The sequence below is a fragment of the Macaca nemestrina genome, chromosome 8, assembly GCF_043159975.1.
Source record: "Macaca nemestrina isolate mMacNem1 chromosome 8, mMacNem.hap1, whole genome shotgun sequence".
NCBI classification, from domain to species: domain Eukaryota; kingdom Metazoa; phylum Chordata; class Mammalia; order Primates; family Cercopithecidae; genus Macaca; species Macaca nemestrina.
In genome coordinates, this window is record NC_092132.1 from 1,578,266 (window position 1) to 1,586,836 (window position 8,571).

General features: G+C 57.0%; 1 protein-coding gene across 2 annotated transcripts; it reads left to right on the forward strand.

Annotated features, from left to right (window-relative positions):
- The first annotated feature begins 648 nt into the window (after positions 1-648).
- LOC105488457 (coiled-coil domain containing 166) lies at positions 649-7,392 on the forward strand. 2 transcript variants are annotated; one of them, XM_024794942.2, is made up of 3 exons: positions 649-1,092; positions 1,189-1,803; positions 1,924-7,392. In XM_024794942.2, exons 1-3 carry the CDS (start codon positions 649-651, stop codon positions 2,062-2,064), a joined length of 1,200 nt encoding a protein of 399 aa, XP_024650710.1. In that variant the 3' UTR covers positions 2,065-7,392. The 2 variants fall into 2 exon arrangements, with proteins under 2 accessions (XP_024650710.1, XP_011750813.1); XM_011752511.3 differs by having other exon boundaries at positions 1,189-7,392.
- The last annotated feature ends 1,179 nt before the right edge of the window (positions 7,393-8,571 follow it).

The window sequence follows — 8,571 nt, forward strand, 5'->3', positions numbered from 1 at the left end:
AAAGGAATCATGAAATGCTCAAGGAAAGCAAGGGTCCCTGAAGAGGCGAATGCTCCAGGGAAGCGCAGAGATTTCACTTGGGAAACGGGGCGTGGGGGAACGTGGCGAAGCTCCTCCAAGTGGAGGACAGCCCGGGAGAAGGCCCATCGCTGAACCGAAGGCCAAGGGCGCTGCTGGGCTCTGGGAGATTCAGAAGCCACGTCCGGAGTCCGCCTGAAGCCGTCTTGTCAGCTCAGACCCTGTCTCTGGGGCGCATTCACAAGCAGTCGCGGGCGACTTAGGAGGAGGGAGTTGTACGGAATGAAGGAGTCGGCCATCGCCCAAGTAACGGGGTGGGGGTGGGAGAGGACGACTAAGTTCTGTCTCCATAGAGACCGTGCCCGCCGAGCAGCAACATTACTAATGCTGGCCGCACCGAGACGGACAGCCAAGGTCCAGCGGGAGCCACGAGTGAAGGTTGGCAAAGCTGCCCTGACCCCCGAGACCCAAAGCCCCGATCTGCCTCCCCGAAAGCCTCGTGACCCTGAGACGCGTCCCACCTCTAGGCCTGGGCCCTCGAATATTTAGGCCGGGTAAGAGGAAGGGCTAAGCTGGGGAAGGGGCCGGGGTCGCTGCCCTCACCAGTCCTGGTGGTCCAGGCACCAATCCATGGCGCCCAAGAAAAAGCGCGGGCCGAGCGCGGGAAGCCAGCCAGGGGGTGCGGCGGCCGCGGGTGCCGAGCAGCCGCTGTCTGAGCGGGCGCAGTACCTGCAACGCGAACACGCGCTGCTCTCGGAGCAGCTGGACGCCTGTGAGGAGCGCGTGGACCAGGTGCTGCAGGAGAACGCCTTCCTGGACCGCGAGGCGCTGCGCCTGCGCGAGGAGAACCGGCTCTACGCCAGCTACGTGAGCGCCCGCGCGCAGCGCTGCGCCAACGCCATCGTCCGGCTGGACGAGCAGAACCGCGTGGACCTCGCGCAGATCCACTGGCAGCGGGCGGAACTGGCCTCGCTCTACCACGGGCGCGAGGACGGGGTACGCGCGCAGCTGCTGGAGATGGAGGCGCGCGCGGCACAGATGGCGCGGCAGGTGCAGGAGCTGCAGCCCTACAAGGCCAGTGCGCGCGCCCGCGGCCAGGGTGCGGCGGGGCGGGGCTGGCGGCCGGGCCGGGGGCTAGGTGGGGGTGGGCTGACGGCGCCCACGCCGCAGGTGCTGCAACTGGAGCAGCTGGCTCGGATCCGGGCGCTGGAGCGCGATCTTCTGCATATGCGCGTGGAGCACACACAGCTGCTCCACCGCGTGAAGGGGCGCTTCCTGGAGGACAAGGCGGCCTTCGAGCGCGAGGCGCGTCAGCGCGTGCAGTCCCTGGCACGGCGCGCGGAGCGGGAGGCGGCGCGCGCGCTTGTGGCGCACACGCAGGCCATCAAGGCGGACAACGGGCGCCTGCGGCAGGAGCTGCTGCAGCTGCTCCGCCGGACCCAGCTGCTGCACGACACGCGGCGCCAGCTGCTGGAACAGCGCGAGCAGCTGCACCGCGAGCACGAGGACACGCGGGACCTGGCGCGTGTGCACGGTTGGCTGCGCAGGGGCCCCGGAGGCCCGCCGCTCTGGGAGCCGCCGGCCTCCTCCCAGCCCACCTCGCGCCCCGGGTCATTAGCCGCCCCCATAGGCCCGTCGCAGGCGGCCTCCCAGACCCCGTCCGTGGTCTCGTCGCGCGCGGCCTCCCGGGCCCCGTCCGTGGTCCCGTTGCGCGAGGCTTCCCGGGTCCCCTCGATGGTGCTATCAATCATGGACTCCAGGGTCCCATCGCTGGCCACTTCAAAGGTGCGATCCCGGATCCCGTCCCTGACCGCGTCGCGCGCAGGCTCCCGGGCCCTGTCGCTGGCGCAGTCACTCGAGGGCTCTCGGATCTCTTCGGGGTCCTCATTGAGGGTGTCCTCACAGGACACTCTCCGCTCCACGAAGTCTGGCCCCAAGCTTCCCTCTGCTCTGTCCCGGGATCGGGATCCGGCCCTTCTCCCCCCACAGTCGGAGGACAGCGTGAATGCTGAGGCTGCGGCAGAAGCCTCCCCGGGGAGAGCCTGAACCTGCAGGGAGGGAGGCCCGGGAGGCCCTGGTGTGGGCGAGCCTGGCGCGCAGGACGCTTAGGAGGATAATGCAATGGTTAATAAAGGCGTGGCCCCCAGGCGGCTCTGACACCCATGTGCAAGCGCTAGCATTTCCGGCCGGCACCGGGCCGCTCATTCGTGCTTCCAATTTCCAAGCTGCAAGGGAGCTCAGCGCCTGCTTTCCCTGAATGCCCTCTGGGACCCGCGTCCCTGCCCGCAGCAGAGCTCCACTGCGAGCCGGCAGGCTCAGAAGCAAGCCCGGGCACCGGCGGGCGCGGACAGGCACAAAGCAGCAACTGGCAGCGGGGCCGCCAAGGGGAGACCCGGGGGAAGAACCTGGGCTTTGTTCTCCGCGCCAAGAGGAGAATAACCTATTGGGTTATGTCCAACCTATTGGGAGATTTTTAGTAATTTAAAAACTTGGATATACTTTCCAACTTAGAGAAAGTTGCAAGAACAGCACAGGGACGGCCATGGACCCTTTATCCGAATGCCTGGCCACTGACGCTGCCCGTGAATTTGGTCTGTGTGTATCGCTGTGCACGCGCGTTGCTTCGGAACCGTTTGAGATGCGGTTGGAGACGCTGGCCCCGTGGCCCCGAAGTACTTTCGTGCGTATTTCCTGAACAGAGGATGTTCTCCTACGATGCCGCAGTGCAGTGATCAGAACCAGGACGTTTACTGTGGAGGAATATTATCCCCATCATCGCTCACATCACAGTTTTGTCACCCGTCCCAAGTGTTTCTGTAGCTGTCCCCATCTTCCAGGCTCACGTGTGGCATTTAGTTGTCGCGTCTGGATGTGTCCAGGCGGTTATTAAAATGCCGCTCCGTGGAGGGTCAGACTTCTGGACTGCGTGGGACGCCCGCCCAGCTGGCGCTCATGCTGCATTGTGGCCGCGACGCGACCAGCGAGTGCCCGCGGCTAGAGCGCGCCGCGCTTCGCGTCGGGGCGGCGTGGGTTCCGGGGGTGCGTGGGGGCGGCTGCGGCTCTGCGGGTTGGAGGTGGCCTCCCTTGCTCCTTGTCCCGCGGGCCGGCTCCTCCCTCTGAGCAGGCCTGTGGTGCTCAGCCTTGGCTTTGCTGAGGGCAGGGACGCGGAGTCCCAGAGAGCATTCGGGGAAAGCAGGCGCTGAGCTCCCTTGCAGCTTGGAAATTGGACGCAAGTGGGTGCCCCCAGTTCCCCTAGGGACCAGGGTGGGCCCACCTGAGCCATCTCTGTCCCCTCACGAGGAGCTGCCAACGCTGGGGCTCTGTGTCCCAGGCGGGTGGGCAGGGAGGTGGGTGCAGCTGCTGTGAGGTGGGCAGCTTCCCTGGCTTGCAGGGCCCCGTGTACCTCCCTGCATGGACCTTGACCTTAGGGTCTGTGTAGCTGGGTCGTCCCTGTGTGTGATGCTTTTTGGTGCAAGGGTGTCTGTCCCTGGGGCAAGAACTGTATTGAGGAGGGGGACAGCTGGGCCCTGGAAAAAGTAAAGGGAGCCCACTCACTCAGCCTGTCTGGAAGGTTGGTTCTTTGTGAATAAAGATCCAAACGTTAAAGTAAAACACACCTGTAAGTGGATAAATCTAGGACACTGACACCACCAAAGGCCCAAGGATGAGGAGCAACAGGAGCTCCCATTCATTACTGGTGGGAAGGCAAAATGGCACAGCCACTGGGGAAGACAGTTTGGCAGGTTCTAAACGTACTCTCACCATACCACCCACAATAGCACTCCTTGGCATTCGCCCAAAGGAGCTGAACATTTGTGTCCATATGAAAACCCACACATGGAGTTAGCCGGGTGTGGTGGTGCACACCTGTAATCCCAGCTAATAGGGAGGCTGAGGCACATGAATCGCTTGAACCCGGGAGGCGGAGGTTGCAGTGAGCTGAGATCTGCCACTACACTCCAGCCTGGGCAACAGAGCAAGACGCTATCTCCAAAAAACAAAAATCCCACACATGGATGTTTATAGACGTTTTGTTAATAATGGCCAAAACTCAAGCAGCCAGGATGTCCTTCAGTAGGTGAATGGATAAACTCTGATCCAACCAGACAATGGAATATTATTCAGCACTGAAAAGAAACAAGCTGTCAAGCCATAAAAAGACACAGAGAAAACTTAAGTGCACGTTGCTAAGTGAGAGAAGCCGGTCTGAAAAGGCAGCAGGCTGTATGATTCCAACTGCGACATTCTGGAAAAGGCAAAACGGGGAGGACAATTAAAGGACCAGGGGTTGGGGGAGGATGGGGTGAAAAGGTGAAGCAAGGAGCATTTTTAGGGCAGCAAAACTACCCCATACAATACTACAACTGTGCAAACGTGGTTTTTCTGAACCATGGGATCTACAACACCAAGAGTGAAGCCCTAATGTGAACCGTGGGCTTTAGTTAAAAGTCACATATCAATACTGCCTGTCAGTCACAGAAGACGAGCCACACTAAGGCAAGATGTTAATAATAGGGGAAAGTGGCTGGGTGCGGTGGCTCACGCCTGTAATCCCAGCACTTCAGGAGGCCGAGGTGGGCAGATCACCTGAGGTTAGGAGTTCAAGACTAATCTGGCCAACATGGTGAAACCCCGTCTCTATTAAAAATACAAAAATTAGCCTGGCCTGGTGGTGGGCACCTGTAATCTCAGCTACTCGTGAGGCTGAGGCAGGAGAATTGCTCGAAGGCAGAGGTTGCAGTGAGCCAAGATCACACCACTGCCCTCCAGCCTGGGTGACAGAGTCAGACTCCGTCTCAAAATAATGATAATAATATAATAGGGGAAAGTGCCTGTGAAGGGGTATTATGGAATCTCTGTACTCTGATCAATTTTTCAGTAAACCTAAAACTGCCCTAAAGATATAAAGTCTGTTAACTTCTTTAAAAAGTAAAAACATTAAGTATTGGAAGCAAATTTGGAAATAATTTGAGGACGTGGAAAGCATTTTTTAAAAAGGAAAACCCAAAGCCAGGCATGATGGCTTGCGCCTGTAATCCCAGCACTTTGGGAGGCCAAGGAGGGTGGATTACTTGAAGCCAGGAGTTCATGACCAGCCTGGCCAACATGGCAAAACCCCATCTCTATTTAAAAAAAAAACCATACAAAAATGTTAGCTGGACGTGGTGGCACATGCCTGTAATCCCAGCTGTAATTGGGAGGCTGAAACAGGAGAATCGCTTGAACCCAGGAGGTGGAGTTTGCAGTAAGCCAAGATCGCACCACTGTACTCCAGCCTGGGTGACAGAGTGAGACTCTGTTTCAAAATAAAATAAAATAAAATAAAATAAATAAAATAAAACTCAGAGGCATAAAAGATTTTCTGTGAAGACAGGAAATCAGTGTGAAAAACTTACGGTAAACTACACCGTAAATTGGAAGGCAGATGACAATCTTGGCAAAAGTATTTACAACAAATAAAAGAGACGAAGGATAACTCTATAAGGAGCTGTAAGAAAAGACTCAACAGCCAACTGGAAAACACAGGCCAATGACTTGAACGCCAAAGAAGTACAAACGCCGATGCATGTCTGAAGAGAGCCATGCTGCCCAGGAAACGGCGAGGGGCAAGTCGCGGCAGTGCCAGGATGAGGAAGACCCAGAGTAAGGGGCTGTGGGGGGCACCCGTGTCATTGCGGAGCCTGGGACTGTGGAACGCTCCTGGTTTTTTTTGGCTGTCTGCTGCTATTAAATCTAAAACCACCCTGCTCTGACTCAGCAGATCAGCCTCTAGGAATCCATTCTGTGCCTTCACTGTGGATTGCAGAGTCCCCTGAAATACATATGTTCAAGCCCTAACCCCCGGTACCTCAGAACATGACGGTATTTGGGGAGAAGGTTGTTGCAGATGTCATTAGCTGGGGTCATGAGGGTAGGCCCTAATCCAATGTAACGGGTGTCCTTATGAGAAGCTGGTCACATGAAGACAGAGACACAGGGAGAATGCGTGTGCCAACACAGGCAGAGATTGGAGTGATCTACATGCCAAGAACTGCCAGGAACTGCCGGCAACACTGAAAACTGGAAGAAGCGAGGGCGTGTCCTTCCCCTACAGGTTACAGAGGGAGCACAGCCCTGCTGATGCCTTGGTTTTGGACATCGGGCCCCAGAACTGGGAGAGAATTCGTTTCTGTTGTCTGTAGCTACCTGGTCTGGGGTGCTGTGTTACAGCAGCTCCAGGAGCCTGGCAAGGCCCAGGTGCACACAGATGCAAATGCAGGGATATAGGCACGTGCACACACAGATGTAAGAGCAAAGACGTTCGCTGCGGCAGAATTCACAACACCAAAACGCTGGGCTTGCAGGCTGTGTCCTTCCACAGGACACATTCACGGGACAGCATGAGGTTGCTAGAAAGAGTGCACACAGACGGAATGACAGAAGCACATGCAGGCTGTGCAGGACGACTCCACACGAGGAGCACACACACGCAGGTTTGTGCCTACACACAAACCTACACAGGTGTTGGACAAGTATTTGTGGTGTCAACCTAAAAAGAAACTCAGAGACAAGCTCTCCAAATAAGCGAATTTATTTGGGAATGGTGGATAATTGCAATTCGGGGTAGGCAAGCTTTGGCAGGCTATAGGTATATCCAAGGGAGTTGGGGAAAAGGGGAATCTTACAAACAAAACGGGCCGGGTGCGGTGGCTCACGCCTGTAATCCCAGCACTTCGGGAGGCCGAGGCAGGTGGATCACCTGAGGTCAGGAGTTCAAGACCAGCCTGGCCAACATGGAGAAACCCCGTCACTACTAAAACTACAAAAATTAGCTGGGTGGGGTGGCTTGCGCCTGTAATCCCAGCTACTTGGGAGGCTGGGGCAAGAGAATTGCTTGAACTCAGGAGGCGGAGGTTGTGGTGAGCCAAGATTGCACCACTGCACTCCAGCCTGGGAGACAGAGCGAGACTCCATCTCAAAAACAACAACAACAAAAATAAGAACAAAAAAGAAGCCCACATAAGCTGTTTTCAGAGCCAAGGGTCTTTTACAGGAGTCTATTACAGGAGCTGGAATTAGTGCGTGGGTTAAGACAGTCATTGCTGGTCAAGCGTCTGTCTGGAGTAGTGCAACCCTGAGGGCGCCCTGTGGGTCCTGGAACTGTCTCCGCGCAGGCGTCTTGGGCTGCGTCCTGTCACAGGCCTCTTGTCTGAGGACTTCAGGGCCACCCCAACTCCATGGTAGCGGCGGCTTTCACAGTGGACACACTCCACCATCAGGAGAGTTCATTCCACCGGAGCGGGGGCAGTAAGGGGACTTCACCCTTTGTGCCGTATTTCCCGGAGAGCAGAAGTCTCGTGTGAATTTAACTGGGAATAAACTTCACTAAAATGATGTGCACGTAGCTCTCTTTTGTAGACAAAAGTTGCCTGATGTATTGGTCAAGGGAACCCAAACTGTATTCCACCCCTACCGGCGAGAGAACATCTCTTCACGTCAGACAAATCAGACCCCGCGGGGATCCACGGTGAGGGGGTTTGGCTGTGTATGAAGGACAGAACAGGGCAGTACACGAGCGAGGAAGAGGATGTGAGCCTGGGTGTTCTGGGCCCCAAGTGGAAGGTCTCATCTGCTGTGCTGTGGGCCAGACACCCAGGGCCGACCCCTGGCCACTCAGCAGGGGATGTGCTGTGGGGAGCTTGTGCAGTGGCGAGTTCCGTGCAGGCATGGCAGGGCTTGTGTGGGGGGGTCTGCAGCTGGATGGTCGTTGAGAGAGGAGCCACGGGGCCAGGCATCAGCACCCCTCCATCTCCTAGTTCCTGGATGCGGCCCCAGGAAGGGGCGTAACCTGGGGACAAACATCCACTTCAGCCAAGGTCAAAGCAGAGTGAGTGGTCCCTGAGGGCTGTGGCCAGCAACGCTCAGCAGTCGCCAGGAGGGGCGGCCGCAGGGGGATTGGAGAAGTGCGTTCTCAGCCTCCCCAGTAGCTGGGACAACAGGCATCCACCACCATGCCCAACTAATTTTTGTATTTTTAGTAGAGTCGGGGTTTTACCATGTTTGCCAGGCTGGTCTCAAGCGCCTGACCTCAAGTGATCCGCTTGCCTCAGCCTCCCAAAGTGCTGGGATTACAGGCATGAGACACCATGCCCGGCCTAGGGCTGGATTTTATCTATGGGATTAAAGGGAAAAATGGAATCAGGAAAAGAGTAGGACTAGGTTTGCATTTGCACACTAAACAGATTTGGCCGGGAGGATCTGCCCTGAAGAACAAGGCAGAAGCCGTCAGTTCTGCTGAGGTGATACGAAAGACTCGGTGTATTTCCCTTCAGATATCTCTCCTCTCCCAACCGTAAGTCATCTGAGAGGGTCACTCCGTCTCTCCAGTCGCGTATCCAGGTGACAGACCTCAGGCCCCTTTAGGAAATCCCTAGATGCTCAGGCGTGTGGCTCCAGGGGCGCGGTCAGCCGGGTTGCTGAGTAAACCCGAAGGAAGGTGATGCGTGATGGAGAGCATGTCCTACTGCTCAGCGGCCGCCGTACAGCACCCAGGCTGCTGGGCCCACCAACATC